Genomic DNA, 27,439 nt, shown 5'->3' with positions numbered 1-27,439 from the left:
AGGAAGCTAGGTGATGATACTTGTGGTTGTTAATGGTACTTCTATTTGCAATTGTGGTTGTAGATGATGGAGCACTTGGATTACTTGTGAACTTATTTGTGATATATTGTGAGACATGTGACGTTTGTGATATATATGTGGTGTTGGTGATATATATGTGCTGTTGATGATATATATGTGATGTTGGTGATGTTTGTTATATATATCTTCTGTTTGTTTGGATGGAATGTAAAATACAAATAAAAAGGCTGTTTTCAGTCACTTTGCCGAGTGCAATGGCCATGACACTCGGCAAAGTGACGACCTGAGAACATGCCTAGGAACATGCTTTGCCGAGTGCAAAGGCCATTGCACTCGGCAAACATCACAAATTTGCCGAGTGTCATGGGTTAGGCACTCGGCAAAGGTCGCCTATTTGCCGAGTGTCTTGCCGGTGGCACTCGGCACAGTGGCCACCTTTGCCAAGTGTCTGAGTCAACGATGCTCGCCAAAGAGGCCACCTTTATCGAGTGCTTGACCTTGACACTCGTCAAAGCTGCCGTCACGTTGGCGCTCGTCATCACGGCTACTTTTCTTTGCCAAGTGTCAAATTAGCACTCGGCAAAGGCTTTGCCGAGTGCCCGATAAAGTGCACTTGGCAAAGAGGTCTTTGCCGATAAACTATTTACTGAGCGCCCTTTGCCGAGTGTAACACTCGGTAAAGGCTTTGCCGAGTGTATATCGGCCTTTGCCGAGTGCCTGAGGCACTCGGCAAAGAAGCTAAATCCGGTAGTGTGAGGACAAAACCAACAGGACATGTCTCAGGGTCTTAATCATCCAAAAGGACCTTGGGAGCTCTCGGACATTTGTTTCCCTCACATCCAATGTTTGGAGGCTTGTGAGTCTTCCGATGGACCGTGGGATATGTTTCAGTGAACATGATGTGATGCCAAGGTATTGCAAGTGCACAACACTGCCAATTGCACTTATCAAAGTCTCACCAATCTGAATGCCTTGCAGATTGATGACACCGAGAAACTCAGATCCATGAAACAGTTCCTTGATGTGTGATCTGATGTCTTTCTTCATCTTAGAGATTGCCCTTCGTTGAGATAAATGAAACATATATGCCTGACTTCCTTTGGACCTGTGCCCCTAGTCACCTTTATTAGGCTCTTGCTCATACTGAGAGAAGATGGATCGTAGCTGTCACACTCGATTTTATGGATAAAATGGGATGCAAAATCTTATGTACGCCTAGAGATCAGTCACACACATAAGCCAACAAATTATAAACAGTATCATCACAAGTGTTTATTACATCACAAATAATAAGACATAGTTTTCACATAAAATGTAGCAGAAGTATAAAGAAAAATCTCTCCCGGAAGCTCCATATCACAGGGACATCAACTGGTTGACCATAAGTCTAGTAATCCTCAGGAAAGTCATCATTACTATAGCCATATGTTACCCATTCGGGATTTTTATCCAAATAATGAAAATAAACAAGCGTAAGTACATGTCGTACTCAACAAGGGTAACATGGGGTTCATGAGGCTCAAAAGGATTCACACAGGTTTAACAACATTCAGCTTTTAGTTGTCACAATTTTAGCATAAGAGTAGCAACAAGTGGTTTCAATCCCATATAAACACATGATCAATGTAAAAATGAATAATGAATAGAATAAACATATAATTCTTAGTGATCATCTATTCCATAAGGGTTCCAAGGACGCTCGTGACTGTGAGCACGGCTGCTATACAAGTTTTACACTCTACAGAGGTTGTACACTTTCACTGTGAATCATGATACCTATATGCCCGAGTTAATTACTCCCAAAACACTCTCAATGTGAGTAGACAGGGTTCACTATGAAGCCTTTCAAAGGTTTGTCTAACAAGTTAGGGCCATTAGATTCACTCGGCAAACAGATATAAGAACCCCCTGTCAAATGGCACAATTCCATCACGGCTATACACATAAGGCTATCCTATACCCGATTCATCAAGCCATTCTTACGCCTATAATGGTAACCACTAACAAGCTAGAAAAGATTCTCATACTGAGCTAAAGTCAGAGCCATGTGGCCCTCACAGCTGTACTATAAGTCTCGGATAATCACTTACAGATAAGTCGTTTGGGAGAGGAATCTGAAGCATTTAGAAAGTAGCTAAACACTCCAGCCCCCTGTTTCCAGGTTGCTAAAAAGTCATATTTTAATGTTTATTGCATATACCATTAGTCAAGTTACAAGATCATGGTTTAGTTTAGCACTAGCAAAGCTACCAATGCATATCCCATAGGAAATAAGCTATAAGTTCAATTCTAGGGAATCCCTATCAAGGGGACACATGCAACATGAATTAAATGTATTAAAGTTGATAGGAAACAAGGATAATCCCATGCTATACTTGCCTTGAACAAAATGCTCTTGCTGTTCCTGCTCATCAAAGTAGTACTTGTAACACCCTAAAATTTATACTTTTGAAAATAGAATTAAAATAATTTATTTATGAATTTTGTGCTCCAGAAATATAGGAAAAAGAATACTTTTCATTATATTAAAACTCATCATAGGGTGTAGCAACTTGGTTGTGCATACATGCCGGTGCATTTGATTCATAGCAATGAGTGGTTGAATCCAAAATTCAAAATGAATTCAAAATGCTTTTGAAAATGAAATTAAAAATGGTTTTGAAAGAAAAGAAAATTTGAAAATAAAAAGACTTTAAAAAGTTGTAAAATTTATTTTTGGAAGACTTACCAAAATTTCTCATTTTTATTTGAGTTAAAAAGTATATTTGAAACTCTATTTGAATTTGCATTTGGTTCATAATTGAATTTGGTTTTGAAAACAAAATAGAAATGGAAAATCCTCTTCTAGCCCGGTCCGCCTAGCTTTCCCTCTCTCGTGCGCGGCCCATATCTTTCCCTTCATTCGCGTGGCCCAGCTGAGCCTCACCGTTGCTTCCCTCTCTCTCGGCCCAGCGCATCCCGCGGCCCAGCAGCACGTAGACACCATCCTCTCTCTCGCTCTGTCGCAGACACCTCGGGCCCTCATGTCAGTCGGCGCTATCTTCTACCTCGCGCTATATCCGTGTTAGACACTGCCGCCAATGGAGTCCCCATTCGCCCCGCGTCGCCTTGCCTTGCGCTCCAAGCAGCTTCCCCGCCTTAAATACTGATGCCCGCACTGCGCCGCCCTCCCTATCTCTTTCTAGAGTGACCGCCACCTCGTAGCGCCACCGTGTCAAGCCAAAAACCTAGCACCGTCGTCTGCCATCGCCACGCCAGGCCACGCGTCGTCTCCGTGCCTCTTCTGCCATCGAGAACACCTAGGTGAGCACGCCGTTCTCCAATCTGCCTCCCGGTGCTCTTCGTTTGGTTAACCATGGCCTCTGCGCTGTTTTCACCGAGCTCTGGCGAGCTCTGGCCATCACCGGCCATGGCGCCACCGCCTGGAAGAGCCGCTCCGGTGACCCCATCCCCACTAACCTCTCTTAGCCATCCATCCAAGAATAGACGACCACAATTAGATCCCTAGCCCAGCATACCCCTTCGGTCCACCAAGACCCGTGGACGTGGTTCACAATCACTAGTCCACAGCATAGTGCACCTGGATCACGCGCTACAGCAACCCTTCTCTGCCATGTCACTGGAGACCAGGTCAACCACCGGTTGCCGCTGCTCTTTTGCACAGAAGCCCCTACAGATCTACGATATAGAACCCGCAATCCATCTCTTTAGAAAATAATTAAATCCAGGCCCCTGGTTTTTCCATTTTAGCCCCTTCCCTTTCTCCTCTTAGTGCCCACAGTCCACTAGCATATTTAAAAATCAAATTTTATTTATTTTAATTCGAAAATTAAGTTTCATCTATTTACAAAATTGCCACTACCTTCTGTAAGCCATATCTTCTCCGTTTTAACTCCGATTTGACCTGTTCAAGTTGCATTAGATTCGTAATGACACAATCTATGTATTAGTGGCATTGTTTAACATGTTTAAAACTTTTGAATAAAATAGTAATTAATCTATATGCAGTTACTTTCCCAATTAAAAGCAATTAGGGTTTTTCACTGTAGTCTTTTGTAAATAAAATAAGATTAATCTTATGTTGGATTTCTAATACAAATATAATTTGGTTTAAAACAATTAGATATTCTCTGAAGTATCTTATATATGTTTTATAATCATTCAAATAAATGGAGTTTATAGTTTTCATTATTCTAGAATAAAAGCAACTTAGGTTTTTCACTCCAATCTTTTCTAAATAAAGCAAGATTAGCTTTCTCTTGGTTTTCTAAATCAAAACTAATTTGACTTAATATGATTTAGATATTTGTATAGAATATTCTATATATACTTTTATAAAATAAATAAAGACTATAGTTTTCTTTTCCACGTATAAAGTAAATCTTTCGGTAGTTGTATCTTTTTCGTTATAGCTCCGATTAGCTTGCTTTTCGCGTCTATGTGTTCATAGCAACGTGTAGAGCATCTTTAAAACCTTTTTATTTGCTGTTTATTATAGTTGGTGTACTGTTCTAATTTAGATCTATTGTTTGCTTCGTGTATGATTGCATGGATGCTTGTGTGGTGCTTTATGATCATGTCTAGTCGGTGAGCTATACATGGTGAATTAGGAAGCATATCTTTGAAGTTTTGGACTTGAAGAATAATCAAAGTTTAAGGAAAGTATAGCATGGGATCTTTCTTGTTGTCCTATTCACCTTAATATCATTTTAATCATATGCATGTGTCCACCTTGGCAACCGTAGTAATTTTCCTAGCTATTTGATATCCTGGATTCCTTGATTCCTATGGGTTATTGCATTGGGTAGTATGATGCTAGTGCTCAACTAAAGCCATGATCTTGTAACTTGACTAATGGTATATGCAATAAACATTAAAAGATGCTTTTTAGCAACATGGAACAAGGGGGCTAGAGCATTGGGCTGTTTTATGGTGCTCTAGATTCCTCTCCCTAAGAACTTATCTGTAAGTGATCATCCGGGACTTACAGTACAACTATGAGGGCTATATGGCTCTGGCTTTAGCTTAGTATGAGGACCTTTTTTAGCTTATTAGTGGTTACCTTTATGGTGCAAGAGGGGCTCCGACAGGTATGATCTCTGCCTACCAAGAGGGTGCACTTTGGTTTCTTGGTATTTTGTTAGTTACTCCTTGGAGGGGGGTTCATGCTTATTGATGGGGAAACCTTAGCGGCCCTAACTTGTTAGACAAACCTTTGAAAGGCTTCACAGTGAACCCTGGTAACCTTCCTTGGTAGTGGGTTAAGCGGCTCGCGACCTCGGGCAAAAGGGTAAATCATGACTCACAGTGAGAGTGTACAACCTCTTTAGAGTGTAAAACTGTTATAACAGCCATGCTCACGGTCACAAGCGGCCTTGGAACCCTTACGGAATAGATGATGAACACTGATGATACTGATGTTGAAGATGCTCACTAATGATTACTATTTATGCTATTTATTATTCATGTTTACATGATCATGTGTTTACATGATCATGTGTTTACATGGGCTTGTGATAAACTTGTTGCTACTCCATTGCTAAAATCATGACTCATTAAAAGATAATTTCAGTTAAACCAGTGTCATCCTTTTGAGCCTCATGAACCCCATGATATATTTGTTGAGTACGACATGTACTTACACTTGCTTTACTTTTTAAATCTTTGGAAAAATCCTGGATGGCTACAAGATTGCTAGAGTTTGGAGGAATTAGGCTTGTGATCAACCAGTCAGTTGTCCCTATGGAATTGGAGTCTTCACCCGAAGATCAAAGTTATCTTTCCATTGTTTGCTGTCCAAGGTTATATCCTTTATACTAAGTATGTTATATATTAAGCATTGTCTATTGATATTACCTTTATTTATAGCTATATGTGAGATTTGACTTCCTGGGCTATGGTGTGTATCTGGTTTTGTCCTTAAAACTGGGTTCTACAAAGTGGTATCAGAGCAATGCTTACTGTAGGATGCAAGCCTCGTAGGAACTGATCATTCAAAGGTTTAGAAGTTGCTATAAAAACCCTTGCTCTATGAACCTTGATATTTTCTTCTCTACTATATCTCTACCCTTGCTATTCATCTATACCTTGGTGCTTATTTTAAAGTCTTTGTTCTCATCTTCACTCCTTAGTTTGATATGCTTTTAGAACTGTTCCTCAGCACCTTCTTGGGTAATCTAAAGATGAGTCTTTGGATTGTTACCCCTAGTACAATGAGTAAGATAGTATCGCAAGTTGAGTCAATGATTGAATGGTGCACCTTTATTGTTTTGTTGAATTGTCATTATGCTTTTGATTGTTTTGAATCTTTGTAATGATTGCAATGATCTTGCTGGGTATTCCCACAATTTCATTTAGTTTATAGGCCTAAGGTATAAGGATCAGTGCAATAAATTGTTGGGTTTTGGTTTCTCCTATTTCCTCTATCTTGTCTTTCGGAGCAACCTGTCTTTATCAGCTTATATATCTATTCTTGAATGACCAAAAATCATGAGAAAAATTCTAGACAATAGTAGACTTCGATATCTTTCTGTGACCATAAGAACCGCCCTCATTAATGTTTTGGTCATGGAATTACGAAAATCACAAGATGATGCAACTGCGCTGTCTAAAATCTGGAGCAGTTTCTGTGGTGCACTATTTTCGACTACCTAAACTGCAGAATTTGGAAAAGTGTTCTATAAGGAAGTTGTGGAGGATTTGATAAGCTTTCGAACGATATAAGCTACAACTTTATTGGGTTAACAGAATGAGAGCTATGGCTGTTCTACTGCACTACTATTTTCCCATCCCATGAGTGAAATTGAGTTGTCTGTTCACACCTTTGCACATGAGTTTCTTTGGGATGTCAGGATGCCCTTATGCTAGTTAATCCATCTAGAAGAAGGTGTAAGCTACCCTGTTTGATCTTTTCTTAAGGGGGTAGCCAAGTTGAAGAATTAGCCAGATGAAGTTTCATACGTTCTAGTTATTCATTTGGAAGCATCAATTATCTCTATGGTGGGGTCTTGTCTTGTCTCTCATACTATCAATCCTATCTTGCCATCTCTTGAAGCTACATTTAAGAATGCTATGAATGACTGAGTCCTAATTCATACATGTTGATAACAGATGGTTGCTATCAGGAGAAGTGCTTTACAAGGTGCTGGAAGGAATCCTGCCAATTCTAGTCCACCACCATCCAATTCCCCATCTATAGAGCAAGCTTTGATGACACAGACTCAGTTATTACAGTTTATTGCTCAAAATGTGTTGAACAACCCACATCAAACGCCACCTATTGACAAGCGTGGTGAATTTATGAAGGGACACCCACTGACATTCTCTCATACAAGCAAACCACTAGAAGCTGATGATTAGCTTAGAGCTGTGGAGCGACAATTGGACATAGCTCAGTGTGATGACCATGAAAAGGTGCTTTATGCTTCCAGTCAACTGCAAGGAACTGCCCAAGATTGGTGGGAGTCATTTGAGTACGGGCGTCTCAACAATGGTCCTGCTATCACTTGGCAGGAATTCAAGGAGAATTTTAGGTCCTATCATATTCCGTTAGGTGAGGTAGAACTTAAGCAAGAAGAGTTCCTCAACTTGAAGCAAGGATCTATGTCAGTGTGTGAGTATCATAATCGGTTCATTATTCCTGAAACACTCCCAAGGTGAGTAGGCAGGGTTCACTATGAAGCCTTTCAAAGATTAATCTAACAAGTTAGGGCCATTAGATTCACTTGGCAAACAGATATAGGAACCCCCATGTCGAATGGCACAATTCCATCATGGCTATACACATAAGAGTAGAGGTTGTCCTATACCCGATTCGTCAAGCCATTCTTATGCCTATAAAGGTAACCACTAACAAGCTAAAAAAGGTCCTCATACTAAGCTAAAGCCAGAGTCATGTAGCCCTCACAGCTATACTGTAAGTCCCAGATGATCACTTACAGATAAGTCCTTAGGGAGAGGAATCTGAAGTATTTAGAAAGTAGCTAAACACTCCAGCCCCCTATTTCCAAGTTGCTAAAAAGTCATATTTTAATGTTTATTGCATATACCATTAGTCAAGTTACAAGATCATGGTTTAGTTAAGCACTAGCAAAGCTACCCAATGCATATCTCATAGGACACAAGGTATAAGTTCAATTCTAGGGAATTCCTATCAAGGTGACACATGCAATATGAATTAAATGTATTAAAGTTGATAGGAAACAAGGATAATCCCATGCTATACTTGCCTTGAACAAAGTGCTCCTGCTGTTCTTGCTCGTCAAAGTAGTACTCTTGATCACCCACGAATTGCTCACCGTCTATACTCGATAATCACAGCAACATACAAGCATCCAGAAGCAATCTTGCATAGCAAACAAAAGCTATAGATTAGAATAGTATACCAACCAGCATAAAGTCAAGATGAAAAGTTTGTAAAATGAATGTATGTCTTGCTACGAACACATAGACGTGAAGATCACAAAAATCGGAGCTAAAACGAAGAAGTTATGAATTAAACAAGATTTCCTTGAATTTTAAAAGTTGAAAACATGCTTAATAGTAGTATGAACATGTAGACTACTCAATTACGATCCTAACGCAACTTGAACGGATCAAATCGGAGTTGAAACGGAGATTTTATGGCTAAAACAAGATTAGTGGCAAAACTGTAAATAGATGGAATTTGATTTTAGAATTTAAATTAATAAAATTGGATTTTCAACCGAACAAGGGACTGCGGTCAAAATATTGCAGAAAGCGGGGTCCTCTTAACAAAATTGCAGGGACGGTGGGTTGAAATGCAAATAATTATAAGGGCCTTTTTACAAGACGACGGGCGAAGGGGTATGGTTAGATTTGATCCATTGGATCATGATTGAATGGCGCAGATTAGATCAGAGGGAGAGGGAAACGGCCAGCGAGGTCGGTGGCGCCATGGCCATAGAAGGGCGGCGCAAGTGATTTATGGCATACAGTCCACGAGGAAACAAACCGAAGGCACCGGGAGAAAGAGGGGACGATGGCGAGCTCGGCTAGGTAACTTACCAAGGCGCGGAGCGGATGGAAGCGGCGTGCGGCTTTGACGGATTGAGCTCGGCGGTGGCGGCTAGGGCTAGCGTGGCTTGGCGTCTCGGCGAGGCAGCTTCAAAGCTTGGGATGGGGAGGCACAGCCACGGGCACTTGGTATTTATGGCTAGGAGCAGCTTGGAGCTCAAGGCAAGGGTGAGGCGTGGCGGCCGCGGACTTCCGGCAGTGGCAGAGCAGTGTCCGTGCCGGACACGAGCTGGAGGAAGGAGACGACGCGGTTGACATGCGGGGCTGGCTCATCAGCGGCACAAGGCATGGGTGAGATGGGCGCGGCGACGCGGCAGGAAACTGGGCCGTCTGCTGGGCCACCGCTGGAGAAGAGCGACGCGTGGTGGGGAAAACAGGCCGAGCTAGGCTGAAAGCTAGGGAGAGGGTAAATTTTTCTTTTCTTTTTCTGAACTAATTTTCCAAACCAATTTTGAAATACAAATTCAAATCTAATTTGAATCCTTTTGAAGTTTTGCTCAAATACAGTCATCACAAGAACAAATATGCAACAGCATGAATGCATAAACATGTATGTAGACCTATATTTGATTTTAATTTTAACAAAGTTATTATTTTTCTAAATTTCAATGCTCACAAAATGCATAATTAAATTATTTTCTCCTATTTTAAAACCATGCAAATTTTAAGGTGTTACAGTAGCTTTGGCAATGGATGGGGTAGGACAGTATATTTGTCAGTGTAGTTCTGCAGACAGAGGCGTCGAGCACTAGTTAATGTAGGGATATCGTCATGGCTATGGACCTCCATGAAGCTTGCTTCTTGTGCTTCTATCTGCAAAAGGTCATGGACTTTGTTTTGGATTGTGACCGACATACTCCTGAAACTAGAATCATCATCCATTTTCACTCGGTTGACAAGATTCCGATTAATCAACTCAGATAGGTAGATGTAGCCAATCTTCTCCATTGTCTTCCCGCCCTTTGAACTTAGAAATCCCTCTGCAACTCACATAAATACCAAGCTGCGTGCCTCAATTGTAGTGTTAGTTGGCAACGCAGCAAAGTAGAGGAAGCAACATTTTAGCTCATGTGGAAGATCATCAAAGCAAACTGACAACATGCTTTCAAGATTCGCTGATGGCTTGGACTTAAGGTAGTGAAAAACCTTCACCCAATCACTTGGGAGCACCTTGGTTTGCACAAGACCTGATAAAAGAACAACCGCCAAAGGTAACCCTTGGGTGATTTTGAAAATACTCTTTTGGTACTTCTTAAGGTTTTTATCTTGCAGTTCCTTAGGTAGCCTCCGACGAAACAATGACATGGAAGCATCTTCTGTCAGTTTTTTTTAACTGAATGGTGACATGATGGTAGCTGGTAGGTGGCTCTTCTGGTTTACCTTGTGTGATATGCACTACTCTACTACCCCTAGGCCCAACTGGGATGCTAGTCAAAAAGTGCTTCCATTCAGTACCACTGACTTCACCATCTATCACGAGCAGGTAATTCTTATTTTTCAATTTATTTTGCAGCATCTCCTATGCCAATTCTTTAGGGCAATTCGTGTCGTCTTGTGTCAGTTGCTGAGTAATTTGTTGAAGGATGTTGGGAGCAGTCAAATAAGGCGCAAAACTTTCCATGGCTTGCACTTCAAACACTTTCTTCTTTTCCATTTTTTTGTATATGTCTCTCACAAGAGTTGTCTTGCCAATACTACTTTCTCCGGACACAGTGATCATGACGGGATAGTGTTCTTTGCACTCTTGGTGTTCAGTTAAGTTATTAACAAGGGCTTCCTCTAATTGGTTGTGCTCCTCCACATATATGACCGCATCTGAATCATGGACATCATCCCTGAGATTCAACCATTGTATAGTGGTTAGTCCAAGTAAGTTTAGTCTGAAGAGTAAGTTGACAATCAAACATAGTGCCAAATACAATCTATCCATTGCCCACCGATATTTCTTAAGAAAAAATGAAAATCATTTTCCACTTCTTTCAGTCAATATATGCCTCGATCAGCCAAAGTTACTCTGTAAATAAAAGTGAGAAGGGATACCACTTATAACACTACATGCACAATACAGAGGCATGCATCTTAAGACTGCCGTCACACTGCCTCTATAAATCGATTTACAGAGGTAGCATGGGTCCTTGGACCCATTGAATGGAAGTTAAGCGCTACCTATGAATAAATTAATAAAGGACTCTCCGAAAATCTTTTTTTAGTAGCGATGGGCTGCCTTTAAGAACCCATGTGCTGGCGCAAAAGTTGAGTACACATCAATGTATGGATATATCATAACCGACAAACTCGCCTCCTTTTTTTATGAAACTAGACTATTCAATTTTCACTTATAATCATAAAAACCTGCGAACAATTACCCTGAAAGGGACTACGTTGTGGCTACCACAACTAGGGCTGGTCTAGGGTCAGTAGTATTGCCACCTAGAACACCTGAAGTCGTCTTTGAGATAACTAGCATGTATATCTCTTCATGTTCCAAAATTGAGAATGGGTTTAGTTGCTTAAATTCAAAAGGTTAATCAAAGAATTTTGTTATCTAGTTATTAGCTAAAAATTATTAAAATACCAAACAAGTTTGATTCATTTTAGTTTATAATCATTTTTATATCTATTTTTGTTAATTTTGTATTTCTTTTTGTGAAAATAAAAGAGCTCTCTTGTTTCATATTTGATTGATTGAATTCCAAATAAAACCTATATTTATAGGAAATTCTCAAATATTGCTTACTTTTTTTTGACAAATATTGCTTACTTCATATAAAAGGAAATCCTAATGACTAGAATTCTCTAAGTTTTAGAATGTCTTGTTTAAGAGACTAAGTATTTTTTATCGGAATTCAATTATGGAATAGCCTTCTAAACTTAATTAACTATTTGAATTATTCTCTATAGGCCCCTCTTAGATCTTCTTTCTCCAATCTTGGATTAGGGAATGAAGGGGCTATTCACGACTACTAGCAGCTTCATTATGCACCAGCTCATGATCTTCATATCGATCTATTATCCACCGCTACGTCTATTCTTTCTTAGCTAAGTAGGTGGAAGATCCATCCAATATAATGTAGTTATATCATGGACTCAAAAAATGGATGTGAATATGACTGAAATACACGATCTTCACATGTATCACTTTTCATGATACCTTAACCTAAAAGGTGGAATAGCGATTTTTGAACCATTTCCTATAAGAGAATGACTTTCATTACTTTGAGAAATGGATTCTATATCAATAGGAACCATACCTTATCCAACTAGGAAATAAAATCGACCATGTAACCCTACCCCCAAACTATATAAGGCATGTAGGGTCCCTAGGTTAGGACAGAGCCAATAGAGGCTAGAAAACATCCACATCTACATACGAAAACAAGCATTACAAACCACCAAACACGAGACATATATATGGTATTAACTCATTCTGAGGGCCCCAACCCATCTAAATTTGTGTCTTTTGTGTTACTATCTAGCTCTAGATCCAAAGCATATATAACCCCAACTAATAATTATTGGGCATACCCTCATATTCATTATTACTGGTAATAAACAACTTTCATGGTAGGAAAACAAGGTACATGTAGGTAGTTTGGCTATTAGTCGCGTTATACAAAAGATATCCTTAGACAAGGAAACATTCCTAAATATTTTGAAAAGTATGATCCAAACTGTTTCACTTGGGACTCTGTGTATAACATATCTCCCCTTAACCCAACTATAAAAGCATTAGGTGGGGTACATTAGAGGGGAGGTCAAACTTAGATTGCAAAAAAAGACTAGGAGCTAGCCGATAAGACACCATATCATATCCAAATCAAGAACCTTCTTACTACACAGTTAGGAGTTTACATGAGATCATATGATTAGCTAGATCTAAAACATATATGTTGCAATAATCTGCTTTTGATATAATGAAAAAAAATTACTAGATGCGGGGATATTAGCACCTGGGAACCCTAAATATATCACTATCCTGACTTAATAATAAAAATAATTTGCATTGTAAACTTTTTAATCAATGATACTTTCTAAGACTTGAAATCTTATATTTGAAACCTAAGAATCATATTTTTGAATTCTTGAAGTTTCAACTTTAAAATAAACTAAAACAATCAGTCTAATATTTCTGAAACTTGAATCATGTTAGAGTTCTCAAAGCTCTTATTAATGTTCTAAAAGTATAGTTAAGTCTTTACTTTATAAGAAAACTATTGCTGCACCACCAGTTACAATGGTGACATTGCTCGTAATACTCTCCTCCCCACACGACATACCACAATCGCATACCCACGAATGCTCCTATCACATGCCTACAAATGAACTCCTAAAACCATTCAATTTCAACCATAGTGACTAAGTCACACCCTCACAACTCAACCACCACACAAAAATTAGTTTGTTACCACCTAAGGGAAAGTACATTGGTGATTGGTAAGTGTAAGGAGTCTTATATATATGTTGTCTCATCCAATACCACAATGGATTTTGGATGATGTGGATGAGAGACGACGGGAGGGGGGGGGGGTTGAGGGAAAGAGGCGGTTGACACAAGACAACCTAAAGACTACACATTATATGAGTTGCCTGTTAAGTCGTCTCAAGACTATGTGGCACAACATCACACCGACTATAAGATGATACCAATGTACTTAAGAGAATATATTGGAGACATAACCCACTAGAAGAGTAAGATCCTCCATTGGTACTCACCGGGGGAACTATATATGGTGTGTGTTTCCTTAGATAGGAATTTATGCTCAATTTAATTAAACAAGATTTTTTATCTATCTATCCCATTGACTAGGACAACATAATTAATGTGCCCTATCAATCAAGTAAGGCAGAAAATTATTCTGAAATGTAAGTGAATGTGGCATTTACCCATTTCATTCTTCAATTTTTTACTAAAAAAAGCAAGAGGACGGAAGTTGGAAGGCAAATAATTCATCTCTATTGGATTATTTGTAGAAAAGAAATCTATAGAATAGTGATCTTGTCACATAAGTAGTGATTTCTTACTCCCTACCATAGGAATGACACAAGTGAAATCAGCTATAGAATATAGTTAAGTACAAAAGGTAATCTGTCTACTTACAACTTTCTATGAGTGTAACGTATAGATGTTGAGGTAGAAGGTTTCCATGTCACATCTGTCTTCTTATTGGAATCCTCTATCTTGTATTTTTCTTTGTTTTCAATGATGCCATCAAGACTCATGTTGATGGCTCTAATTTTTGTAGATAGGCCGCGTCCACTACGCCAGATTCTTACAGCAGGAACGGGGGCATTTTTACTGTAGGGGCGGCTGGTGTTGGGGGCACCCCTACAGTGGGTGTCCTCGGGCCCCAACAGCCCAGCCGCCCCTATAGATGGCACTGTAGGGGCGGCTGATAACCTGAGCCGCCCCTACAGTTGGGGCTGATCTGTAGGGGCGGCTCAATCACCAGCCGTCCCTACTGTGCCCACTTGTCTTTTTTTTCAAATTTCAAAATTTGAAAGGTTCAAATTTAGTTAAATGTAAAGATGACCAAAATAAAAGTTGTAGATCTTGATAAGTTGAACAACTTTTGTATTCATCACTTTTACATATGAAATCATTTAGGGTTTAAAATTTTGGTTTGAACTTGTCAAATTTTAAAATGTGTAAAACATTGTCACATCCAAGTTTGATCAAACTTAAATGCTGAAGCATGATTTTAGAAATTTTTAGGAAAAAAACCATCACATTTGGAGTTAGTATGAGAGAGAACAACTAGTTACAAAGTTTACCCACAGATTAAAAAGAGAAATCACACTGTTCTAGATGATCCTTACATTATCATAGTGAACAGTGTGATTTCTTTTTTTAATCTGTGAGTCAACTTTGTAACTAGTTTTTCTTCCTCATACTAACTCCAAATCTGATGATTTTTTTTCCTAAAATTTTCTAAAATCATTCTCTATCAATTTATTTTATTGGTTTTGTCAATATATACATATAAAAAGTTTGAGCAATTTAAATTTTGAATTTCAAAAAAATACAACTTCAGACAAGATTTTGGTTCCCCAAATGATTTCAGCTGAAAAAGTGATAAATACCAAAGTTCAATAACTCATCAAGATCTACAACTTTTGTATTGGTCATTTCTTCATATGACAAAGTGGTAACGACATTGTTCACAAATGTGACACATCTCTCATAAGGTTTTATAAACTATATGAGGCATGTGTAAGATTAGTGAACAATGTGTGCTAAGAATTTGTCAAATGAAGAAATGACCAAAATAAAAGTTGTAGATATTCATGAGTTGAACAACTTTGGTATTCATCGCTTTTTTATGTTGAAATCAATTTGGGTCTCAAATTTTGGTTCGAACTTGTCGTTTTTCAAAATTTCCAATTTGAAAGGTTCAAATTTTATCAAATGACAAGATGACTAAAATAAAAGTTGTATATATTAATGAGTTGAACAACTTTGGTATTCATCACTTTTTATGTTGAAATCATTTTGGGTCTCAAATTTTGGTTCGAACTTGTCATTTTTCAAAATTTCAAATTTGAAAGGTTCAAATTTTGTCAAATGACAAGATGACTAAAATAAAAGTTGTAGATATTAATGAGTTGAACAACTTTGGTATTCATCACTTTTTATGTTGAAATCATTTTGGGTCTCAAATTTTGGTTCGAACTTGTCATTTTTCAAAATTTCAAATTTGAAAGGTTCAAATTTTGTCAAATGACAAGACGACTAAAATAAAAGTTGTAGATATTAATGAGTTGAACAACTTTGGTATTCATCGCTTTTTATGTTGAAATCATTTTGGGTCTCCAATTTTGGTTCGAACTTGTCATTTTTTAAAATTTCAAATTTGAAAGGTTCAAATTTTGTCAAATGACAAGATCAAAATAAAAGTTGTAGATCTTCATGACCTCTACAACTTTGATGTTTATCAAATTTTCTTTTGAGATCATTTGGTATCTCAAAATTATTTTAGTAGTTTTGATTTTAATTTTTTAAAATTTTAATTTTTAAAGGTTCAATTTTGTAATTTTAAACTGATGTAGTTGTTTTAGTTATTGTATATGTAAATATATCTATAAAAAAATAATTATTAAATTTTGTACTGTATTATTTATTATTTATATGTGAATAATTCATTTCGATTTAGAATTTTGAAAAAAAAATTAACTGTAGGGGCCTTAGCCGCCCCTACCGTGGTTTGCCTTAGTCGGTTGCTGCCTCTGCTTCCCGACGCTTCTCTTCCCTTCCCCACGCTTCTCCTCCGTATTCCTCCCTCTTCCTCTCCCGAGCCCGACACCCTCCCACGGAACGGCGCCTGCGCCTCTGCCGCCTCCGTCCCCGCCTTCCCTTCCTCTCTCTCCCTCGCCCTCTCCCGACGTGCCTGCCCCAGCACCGCCGCCTCACCGCGCCGCGCGCTCGCCCGCCGATGGTGCCCCCGGGTTGCGGTGCGCCGCCGCGCGGGAGTCCCGGCGGCCGCCGTACCCGCCCATGCCACAGCCCAAGCGGGCCTCGCCGGTGGCCGCCGGCGCGGGTGCCTCCTACGCGGCTTGCTCATGCCGATTCACGTCTCCTCCTCCCGTGCCCCACGAAACCCTAGCTACCTTTCTTCATCTCTTCGCCATGGTTCCTGAAGATCAAGGCTGCGGCCCTAGCCCCGGCCTCGGCTCCGGTGGCGCACTGCCCCGCGGCACTGGGCCTAGCCTGCCGGCCCCCGCCGACCTAGGGTTTTGCGTCTCCATCGATGGCCATCCTGGATCGGCCGGGCCTCGGGCCTCGGCGCGGGTGATGCACCGGCGTAGAAATGGCACTGCCACAAGCGCTGGCCCCGGCGGTGGTCGCCCCCGTCGACGAGCATCTCCTTGTGAAAAAAAATTTGTCATTCCCTAAAGAATATGAACCTTGTTTAAGAATATGAACCTTGTTTCTCATTCCCTAAAGATAGTTGACTATCAATTTGGGCATGAGTTACTTTCTCATTCTTTTTGATTCATTATTGTCTGTTCACAGTACAAAAAAATTTGTAACTCCCGATCTAAAGCTATATCTTCTACCTTCAGGGGAATGCTAAAATTTCAAGGACACGAGAAACTGAGCGCAGCTCTGGTTCAATTGGTATGTTGAGCATTTCTGCACAATGTTATTCCAGAGTTTCTGTTTTGCTAATATATACTTGAAATCCTAGGAAAAGAATCATGGTCTTGCAATGACACTTCTACTTCGCCTCTCGCTTCCTCTTTGCAAGGTTATTTCACGTGTTCTCCCATACTTAATTCATCTGCTTATTAACTCCTGTTACTGGAAACAATGAAAACTTAACATTTAGGAGCTTAGGGTACTTGATTTTGTCCATATAATTCTTGGCTAATGTACTGCATGCTCTCATGTGAATTCCAGGCGAGGAAGGTTACCTTCATGATGAACCTTTGTCACCAGGCAGGGCTCTTCGTGCAGCAATGCTCAGGAGTCGTTTTGCTGGCACTATAGTGAAGGCTCAACAGAAGGCACTCCTGGATCATGTAATGTTCCAAACATATGTGCTGAACTTTGTGGTCTTCTAGTTGGCAATGGCTTCGCATAGGACAAGTTTATCTCTGTGCAGCAACGCATCTCTTGCTGACATGCTGTTTTGATGCCCCAGGGGAAGAATATAGACCCTGTGAAATTGCAATTGGAAAAGGAGAGGCTGGAAAAGAGGCAGCAAGAAGGTAAGAGTCTGAACCTGTTTTTAGTACCTCTAGAATTCCTGTGAGTAGAACAAATATCTGGATATATGTGTACATCTGTCACTGAGACTGGTGTAGATCTCTTACCTAGACTGGTCCAGTCTGAGGGGATAGTTTTGTATTAGTAAAATAATTTTAAAATAAAAATACTCGGATGCTTTCCTGACTTCGCTTTGAGAAACCTTAACTTTGCAAAAATGTCCCTGGTGAAGTATCAGCAGTGTCCTGAGTTTAGCGTGCTGTCACGTTGATTTGTACTTACTGGTGAAGAGACTAACACAAGGCATGCTGTTTTGGCCTGGGTGTTTAGATTCTGTAGATTGAGGTTTCGAATCAGCACTAGGCCATTAGATGCAAAGGAAAGACCCTCAATTATGCACAGGATGAAAAACTGTGTTAAAAAAACTTTTTACTTCTTGTTTTACGTTCTGGATAGTGCTGAGCTGGTAACAATGGCCTTAATATGTAATCAATAACTGGTATCTGCCCTGCAGTCAACTCAGTCACAGGCCACTGGGTGTATGAGCTAGTTTTTGGTAGACTGGTTCCAGTTGGGATTTGGGAACTTCAGCTATTAGTGCGTGGAGATCATGATCCACGTGCTCAAAACATGACCTGCCCTTTACTATCACTACTAAATTTGTATATACCTCTTTTGAATTTTCATGCTGCATTTTTTTTTGTTCTTGTCGGTTATCATCTTTAGTCTACTTAACTTGCTTGGGACTAAATGTATTTGGTGGGGGTTAAAGTTGGGAACTGGGTACCGGAGGCATGTTATAAACTGTGCTGAAATTAACTTCCTGATTATTTGTTTTTTTTCACTTTTATTTTATGTGCTCTTTAAACATGACCTATGTGCATATACTTGCTAGAATAATAGGCATCTTGAGGTTGAGAGTTCTGTTTTGGGGGATTAAGAATATAGTCAGTACTTTGAGCATTCGGTCAAGAAGCTGCATTGTGGCATATTCAGAAGCTGTAATTTTTGTATCATCTTGACATGAGCCAAGCCATTCCTGTGGATGCTAACAGGGTTACCACTTCATTTTTTTCACTGTAATACAGAGAAAGCAAGGATCGAGGCCCAGGTGAAGGCTGCTGAAGCAGCTGCACAACGAAAGTTTGAGGAAGAGCTGAGGATGAAGAGAGAGCAGGAAAGGGAGGCAGCACGCCTGGCACTACGCATGGTAGTACCTGCTTGTAGTTTTCTGACCAGCAAGTTTATATGCTTGACGGGTATGCAAGGGATAAATCTCCTCTTGTGCATGCTATCTTATCCTACATATTGTCGTCTCTGTTATGGAGCATGCTATCTTATCCTACATATTGTCGTCTCTGTTTTTCGAGACTGAATTTTGTACTTGGTTAGGATGTGTTATGGAGCATGCTATCTTATCCTACATATTGTCGTCTCTGTTTAAGAATATGAACCTTGTTTCTCATTCCCTAAAGATAGTTGACTATCAATTTGTGACGATGTTCTAAATAATGGTATTGTGTTTGTGGATGTATATTTGTGGCGGTCAGATTTGAATTTGAATTATATATATATATATATATATATATATATATATATATGTATATATATATATATATGTATATATATATGGTTAGATTTGAATTTGAATTATTTTTTTTGCTGGAAAATCCACTGTAGGGGCGGTTCTTGATTGAACCGCCCTTACAAATACACACAGCAGGGGCGGCTGGTGATACAGCCGCCCTTACAGAAGTCCACTACAGGGGCGGCTGATATTACTAGCCGCCCTTACAGAGGGCACTGTAGGGGCGGCTGAAAACACCAGCCGCCCCTGCAGAGGGCACTGCAAGGGCGGTCAGGAAACCGCCCCTACAGAGGCACCCTCTGTAGGAACACCCTGGGAAGGGCGGCTGGCGCAGTCGCCCCTACAGAGGCTCTAGAGCCGCCCCTACAGTAACATTCTGTAGTAGTGGTCTCATCCGTACTTGAGTTGTGAATGTTTCAAGACATATCATAGCAGGACGAGCCCACCTTGGGTACCTTCAGAATGCATATATGAGCATATTATAAACTAGAGAAGATTTTTGTGAACCTATGTGGAGCTGGAGCAAATATAAAAGAAGCACTGTTCATAATAAAAATGTAGAGATATTACAAGGGAAAAGGGTATATTATTTCAGATTTGCTCCACATCAATTGTCTGATCTGTTGCAACCATTCGGCCATCATTTTTTTTACGAAACTGGAGGGGTGGGGGCCTCTACAGGAATTTATTAACAGCATAAAAAGGAACAGTGTGCAAGATAAAGCAACTAAGAAACAAAGAAAGAAGGCCATCAATTTTGTGGATTGTAGGATCATGAATAGACTGCTCTATATGATTGTCTAGTGTAATTGTTAGATATGCATAGCCCTTTCATGTTAATTAGAGAGGCTGCCTTCTAGAATCGTTTTTGTGGTAGTGTATCGCCAATCTATTACTTCCTCCGTTCCAAATTATAAGACATTTTGACTGCCTAGAGAAAGATCTGTAGTATTTAGGGAAGCTAGCTAAAACGTCTTATATTTGGAACAGAGGAAGTATTTCACCACCTTGATGGGGACTAACATACTTGCATTGGGGTTGGGACAGTACTATCTCCGTCATCCGAAGTCGTAGTTGTTCTTGGCAAAACTTGTTGGTATACTACATAGAGCTGTGTGCTGCGGATGGACGACTATAAAAGTGGGTGGGTATATACCTGGACAGGTCCACATGGAGATTGAAACGACCCCAATTTCCGCGAAGGGAAATCCACAGCGTCGAGGTGTAATAAGATCGTTGTAGATCATATTACCCAAATTCCAGTCGAATATCACATCCATACAACGATAATATCAGAGTACAAATAGTGCGGAATTACATAATTTATTACATCGCCGCATTGGCGGGATCAAAAGTAGCATTCATTCAGAACAGCTTGAAGATAAGATCGCCAAACTCGAGCGTAGTCACGAACCCCTCATCCGTCAAACTCCTCGGAGCTATACTCCTCAGCAGAACCTGTGTGCCAAAATTTATCAGTACGATTTGTACTGGCCACTCCCAACCCTATGATCATTGCTTTGTGGAAATTGGATGCAAGTTGGGTATAAGCAAAATGAACCTATAAGGCTGGGGTTTCCTATGCATTTAGCATATCAGTAAACAATAATATTTTGTCAAGTTTTAACACCATTCCCACACACATTCCACTCCATTCCCTTTTCCGAGCCAGGTTTCGATCCTGGGATCGATATACCACCATCTCCATACCATCACCATACCCTACCATCGCTCAGTCGACAGGCCAACTCCCTCTCGGCACTGTCTCAAGGGCCGTAGCCCCTGGCTACGGCCGACACTCTCTCACGGGGGAAGAAGAGAAGGACTCATCTCACTATCTAGTTTAAGTGAAACCCAGGAAAGGTCCATAGCCGACAAGTCGGCATATGTATCGATCGATCAACCATACACTCTGCAGAGGTTTTACATAACCACAAGATCCGCCTTCCTCGCTGACCGTCGTCAACTAGGCTGATTCCGGCTGCTTGCTAGCCTAGGATAATGCCACTCTACCATTCAGCCCTGGTTCACCCCAAGTCAAGTCTGGGGTGGCTGAAACTGTGAGTCATGAGCCGGGTCCACAAGGTCTCCATAAAGTCTCGGAAGGGTGTGGGGGGAAATCCTCCGCGCCCCGTACCTCCTTACACTGTCCGCTATCAACCTAGCAGTAGTGACAATATCCTACCAAGTAGTCCAGCCGTCCCGCACCATATAGGGCGAGTGGTACGTAAGGCTTCCTGGCGAATCTGAGTACTAGTAAGTCCTTAGGGATGACCAAGCCAGAATGTCTCCATCGGGGTTTCCATTTACCGTGCCACCACAGCACCTCCATCCCGGGCTCCACCCGTCACAGGTTCACACCCAGGTCCACCTCATATACCATCTACCCACCATAGGTATCCATTTCTAGGGGTGCCCAGGTAGCATCCCTTAGCAAGACTTGCCCCAGGCTCGTCGTATACTCCAACTTGGTCAACACAACCCTCACCCTCCACACACCCAAGTCACATACGCAGCACTCTCCCCATAGTCCAGGTAACACCAGTTTCCACCACGCACGTAGTATAAGCGTAGTAGAAGTATAAGTAATGAAATATATAGCAGTAAGCGTGTGTCTAGCCTAATAGCAGGGTATGCAGGGGTAAGGTTGCGTCAAGGTAAAGGCTTTCAAGCAAGCATACTACCATGCAAGTCCTAGCATAGTATAATTGTAGCAGTAAAGTAAAGCGATAGCAGTTCTAAGTTAGCCATGCGTAATAGGTGCTACGAGATTGGGTGGGATGTGGCACCTTCAGTGTAGTCGTCTCCGTTCTCCTCACGGTACTCACGGTCCTCGTCTGTCAGGTTCTCCTCCGAGTCTGCAACGTTTGCATTATAGTCGCGTTAGCGACGTCTATAGAATAGCACAAAGAAGCAATGAAAATTCAAAAGAGTCAAATGCACTCAAACATGAGTTCATTGCGTAGAGCTTGATTTTAGATGAATTTTGGTCCTGGTCTCGTATTTTTCCGAGGTCGTATGAATTAGTTATGAATTCCTAAAGTTTAAATCCTTTCTGAAGTTGAATAAAGGCTGAATTAATCCTGGGCTGACACGTGTCACGGTGTCACTGGTCAACGTGGCATGCTAATGTTAGCATGACGTCATCGTCTCGGTTCTGAGCTGACAGGTGGGTCCAGCGTGTCTGTGCTGCTGACATGTGGGCCAGGTCAACGATCAATATTGATCGCTCAACGGTCAATACGTGCCGGGTCTCAAACGGGCCTTGGTGGGCTCGGGTCGGGCCGAACACGTGACACGCTGTGACGCTGCCACGTCACGGCCATGGGCTCTTATTGGGCTTCGTCCACAGCACGGCTCACACCGTGTGGCTCATGGTGGACCAGCGCTCCTGGTCCATGGTCCTAAGGCTGGGTCCATGGTGGACCGAGCCCATCGTCATTTCTCCTCGGCTCGGCTCATGTGCACCGGGTGCAGGGCTGCGCTGCTCACCTTGCCCCTTCTCCTCTGTTTCTTCCACGGCGCGCTCCTGCCGGCGACGTGCTCACTGGCAAGCTCCCACAATGGCTCAGGCATCCAATAGAGGTGGGGAAAAGCCTCCCTGTGCCACGGCGACTGCAATGGTGGAGTCAGGGCGACGGATGGTGCATTCTAAGTCACTAGTCACGGCGAACGGTGGCTCGAGCACAACCGGCGTGCGGGAATGGCGTGGGTGCAGCGGCATAGGCCGGTTCTGTGGTGCGCGTGGGCGACACAACGCACCAGCGGGCATGTTGGGCAGTTCGAGGGGTCCTCCAAGGCCTCCGGTGGCTTTGGCCACGGCGGCGCCGGTGAGGTGGCTACGGTCATGGTGAAGTGTCTTGGCGAGGCGTGTAGGCTCCCACGGAGCCGTGTGGACGCGGCGAGGGCGTGTAGAGCTCAGGGCAGGACTTCTGGTTTCTAGGTGGCCGGTAAGGTCTTCCCGGCGGCCACGGCGACATGGTGACGACGGCGAGGCGCGCGGGTCACTATGGGCTCCTGCGGGGTGGTCACGGCGTGCGCGTGAGTTACCCGTGGCTTCAGCGAACGGAACAGGCGAGTCAAGGAGGCGCCAGGCGCTCCCGGCGGTACTGGCCACGGCGATCGGTGCTCGGACCGGTGGTCGGGTGCTCAGACCAGTGGTCTGATGTTCGGACCGGTGGTCGAGTGCTCGGACCAGTGGTCGGGTGCTCGGACCTGTGGTCTGGTGCTCGGACTGGTGGTCGGGTGCTCGGACCAGTGGTCTGGTGCTCGGACTGGTGGTCAGGTGCTCGGACCTGTGGTCTGGTGCTTGGACTAGTGGTGGCTGCGTCATGGCGGCGGCGTTGCGAGCGCGGCATGCGTGCTCAGCTATGGCGTCCGGGGAACCTAGAGAGGCCTACAGCGTCCAAGGACTCGGGGATGGTCACGGTCAACGTGAGTGTGCTGTGCTGGTGTGCCTAGAGGCCGGGGATGGCCTTGGCCTACGTGCTCACGGTATGGAGCGCCATGGCCGGAGTAGCAAGGTCCAGTGGCGAGCAGGGACTGAACCGGGGCTCACCGTAGGTGTTGTGGAAGAAAGGATGGCAGGTGCAGTGTCGAGTTGCGGACCGTGTAGCTCCGGAAGCAGTGCCGTGCAGTGCCGATCCACGATCGTGATAGCTGACGACGGCGTTGCCCTCGGCTCTGGCGACTTCGGCAGCGTGCGGGGGCTCCGATTCCCCCCTCACGATCTCCTTCTCGGCCCTCTACTCTCGATGTGGTGCGGCTGCTGGGCCACCAAGCGGCGGCGGAGGCTGAGGGGAAAGCTAGGGCGCCGGGCGTGAGCGGCGTGCGGGCTGGCTTTATAGCAGAGCGCCATGCCTCCCAAGGGCAGGATGGCATCGTGCGGTGGAGGCAGATGCATCGCATCAGACGGTGGTGCGGGGTTGCGTGGGCACGGCGCAAGGGGACAGGGTCATGCCCCGGGCGTGACCCCCTGGCCCGCCCCTGCCACAGCTGTCGGGCGCCGGTCGCGTAGGCGGTTGAGGCGTGGGGGAGGAAGACGACACTGTAGACGGGGGGGGGGGTGCGGCTGACATGCGGGGTCCAGCAGGCAGTGGCTACGAGCGAGGCAGACGGGTGCGCGAGCGTGGGTGATGCGCTGGGCCGGCTCATGGGCTGCGTACGTGCGCGCCGGTGCAAGGTGGGCGCGGTTGGGCTGGCTGGGCCGCGAAGCCGAGCAGCCTGGGCTGCGAGGCCTTCTTCCTCATTTCCTTTTTCTGTTTTTCATTTCATCTCTTTTGTTTAAATTCAAATTTGGTTTAGATTTCGAATTTAAAACTGATGTAACTTGTTCATTGGGGTTTAGAGAATTTTGTTTAGTAATAAACTTTATAGAATTGTTAGTCATAACATAAAGCAATGAGAATCCAAATCACAATTTAAGTTAATCATGTATGCAACATCTAGTTAATAGAAATTGATAATCATAATCAACATATGACACATTATGCTTATGTATTGACTTAGGTTGGGTTACTTCTAATGCAACTCCTGGTTGGGTTACTTTACATGACACTCATCATTACATGGAGGTTCTGAGAAAAATTTTGTAGTTGGTATTTTTGGTGTGTGGATTTTTGGGTTGTTACAGAGATGGTAATGATCGAGGGCGTCCTCGGCGTCAAAGACGGCGTCCCGCGTCTGCAGCGTCCAGACCCTGGTGACTTCGTGGGTGACGGCACGGCGCCTGGTGTCGGCCTCGCGGAGGAAGGCCTGCAGCCACATGAGCTTGTCCCAGAGCCGGTGGATGTCGGCGTTCACCCCCACCAGCGCCCGGGCCTCGCCGACGGCCACCTCCTGCAGCCTCCCAACCAGAGGCCCGATGATCGCCTCCGCCATCTCCTTCCAAGCTAGCTGCTAGCTACGCGCTGCTGGGAACGTACGTGAATGCTTGATCGGTGGCGTGCATTCACGTACACATTTGTGTTTGTGTGTGTAGACGATATGCACCACACGCGCTACGGTGGCGTGCATGCGTGGAAACAACTAAATGCTTAATCGCGCTTTGAGTCGCTGCTCAGATAGGGATTGATTTGATTCTTGTCGCCATCTGCATGCATGCATTGCTAATCGGAGGTGAAAGAGCGGCAAAGCTTGCCGATGATACCTTTCTTTGCTTGTTTTTGATGCGCTAGTGTGCTTTTCCGTCCGACATATGTGCGTGCACAGCCGGGCTCCTACATGCAGCGTAACCAATAAGGATGCATCTAGCTAGCTAGCTAGCTAGCTGGAATCACCTTTTGGAATCGCTTGATGTGTCATTGCTAATACTGCAGGTATATGTCATGTGCTACCTCGACCGGCCTCTCAAAAAACTAGTTATATAAAGAATCAAGAGTTCAAAATTTATACCAAATTATAAAGAATTTTAGGTGAACAAACACTCTAAAAGGCAACACTCACATGCATACCTACCATTAATGTCTATCACACAAACCTAAACATATGGTAATCAGTGAGGGTTTATGTGTCATTTGTCTTACCATATAATATGCCCTCAAATTACTTGGATACCTTTTATATTTCTGGATGGAGGGAGCAGCAAAGGAGCTTTAGAGCAACTCCAGGAGCTTTGTAAAACAACTACCTAAACAACTACCTATTTTGATTTTTAGTAAAAAAAAAGGAAAAAAATGCCTTCCAATAAATTTGTAAAACAACTCGCCAAAGATAAGAAATGACTAGATCTTGCATGTAACTCATAACTATGTGTGTTCTCTCCGCATTGTGTATACTGCCTATAGGTTCTGGTTTTCTGTTTTTTTCTTTATCCTGCGTGGGTGGCTCATGCAGACGGAGAGACGGTGGCATGACTGTTGGCAACGATTACTGTAGTGAGACACGGGTCATCTCTTGTCCTTGAGGGTCCTTGTCACACCCAGTTTTATAAAACAAAACCGAATGCACATCACATGTATGCCAGGATCTTTTTATTCATCCATGCGACGACAAAAGTGATACATTGCACTGTTTAATACAAAAGCGATTACATATTACAAGAATGACCAGAGGGTCTCAACACAAAACTACATCAGAGTTCTAGCAGAGCAGAGTCTCCATCCCCGCAGGCAGCCGACCGGGGGTACACCAGCCTAGCATCAACACCGTCTTTAGGAAACACCATCTTCTAGTCCGAACAGCTAGGTGGGGTAGCAAAGAGGACAAAGAGAAGGGTGAGTACATCGAAATGCACTCAGCAAGTGTGGGAAAATATGACATGAGGCTTATAACAAGGATAGGCTTACAAAGGTTGACACCAGAACCTAAGCAACACACCTATTACCTTAAATCTTAAGCACCTATTTAATTAGGTGAGATCTTCCTTCTCCTCAGAGAACCACTGAAACCAATACTCGGATTCCATCCGAGCCAACCAACACTTGGATTCCATCCAAGCCAACCACACTTGGATTCCATCCAAGTCTCCCAACTGAACCAGAGCCATCTAATCAAGAAGAAGTCCAGGCTGCTCTTGACCGTGAGCACAGCTGATATATCGGTTTTACACTCTATAGAGGTTGCACATCTTTACCCACGAGTCGTGTTTTCCCCATCACGCTAAACACTGCCTAGGTGCTCAGCGGGGTCACACTACAAGGCCTTTATGAAGCCCCTCCAAGTCTATTTTACACCATCACTAAGATTTCTACAGCCAACAGTGGGTACCAACACCACTGCAGAAGCCCCCTCTTGTGCCACACAAACCGACCCAATGTAGCATAACTTGGAGGAAACTAATTAATTAGCCAGGTCGAACCATATTGACCTCATGGCTACGTTGTTAAGCCAGGTTACAGGCTTTGAGAACCGGTCCTTAGAATCCAAGAAGGAACGAGCACAAACCCATTCCACCAGTTCTAACATCCACCAGAAAAACATTTACTAATATCCAACATCATACCACCATCAAGACCAACCATCCTGCTGGATTCCTAGTCACCATGTTGCTAAAAAGATTACCAACCCAAGTTGCATAAATCATTAGTCAATATTAAATAATAACCTTCCCAACCCAATACTACAAGCTAAGCATGGCACTACCCATC

At 42.8% G+C, this 27,439-nt stretch overlaps 1 protein-coding gene and 1 pseudogene across 1 annotated transcript; one reads left to right on the top strand and one right to left on the bottom strand.

The window, feature by feature from the left end:
- Nucleotides 1-759: 759 nt before the first annotated feature.
- Nucleotides 760-25,232, bottom strand: LOC136507111 (putative disease resistance RPP13-like protein 3; annotated as a pseudogene).
- Nucleotides 16,550-19,294, top strand: LOC136509372 (transcription factor GTE8-like). Its single transcript, XM_066504193.1, has 6 exons — nt 16,550-16,843; nt 17,119-17,173; nt 17,244-17,303; nt 17,456-17,577; nt 17,700-17,766; nt 18,853-19,294. Exons 1-6 carry the CDS (start codon nt 16,550-16,552, stop codon nt 19,137-19,139), a joined length of 885 nt encoding a protein of 294 aa, XP_066360290.1. The 3' UTR covers nt 19,140-19,294.
- Nucleotides 25,233-27,439: the final 2,207 nt, after the last annotated feature.

This window comes from Miscanthus floridulus, chromosome 15 (assembly GCF_019320115.1).
Source record: "Miscanthus floridulus cultivar M001 chromosome 15, ASM1932011v1, whole genome shotgun sequence".
Lineage (NCBI taxonomy): Eukaryota > Viridiplantae > Streptophyta > Magnoliopsida > Poales > Poaceae > Miscanthus > Miscanthus floridulus.
Note: the sequence above shows the minus strand (reverse complement) of the source record. Positions and strands in the feature narration are given on the sequence as shown.

What these genes read in the sequence shown, in the direction of transcription:
- LOC136509372 (XM_066504193.1), top strand. Translation starts at nt 16,550, where the DNA reads ATGCCACAGCCCAAGCGGGCCTCGCCGGTGGCCGCCGGCGCGGGTGCC. An exon ending in GGCCTCGGGCCTCGGCGCGG is followed by an intron (nt 16,844 to 17,118) that starts GTGATGCACCGG and finishes TTCTACCTTCAG; the next exon opens with GGGAATGCTAAAATTTCAAG. An exon ending in AGAAGGCACTCCTGGATCAT is followed by an intron (nt 17,578 to 17,699) that starts GTAATGTTCCAA and finishes TTGATGCCCCAG; the next exon opens with GGGAAGAATATAGACCCTGT.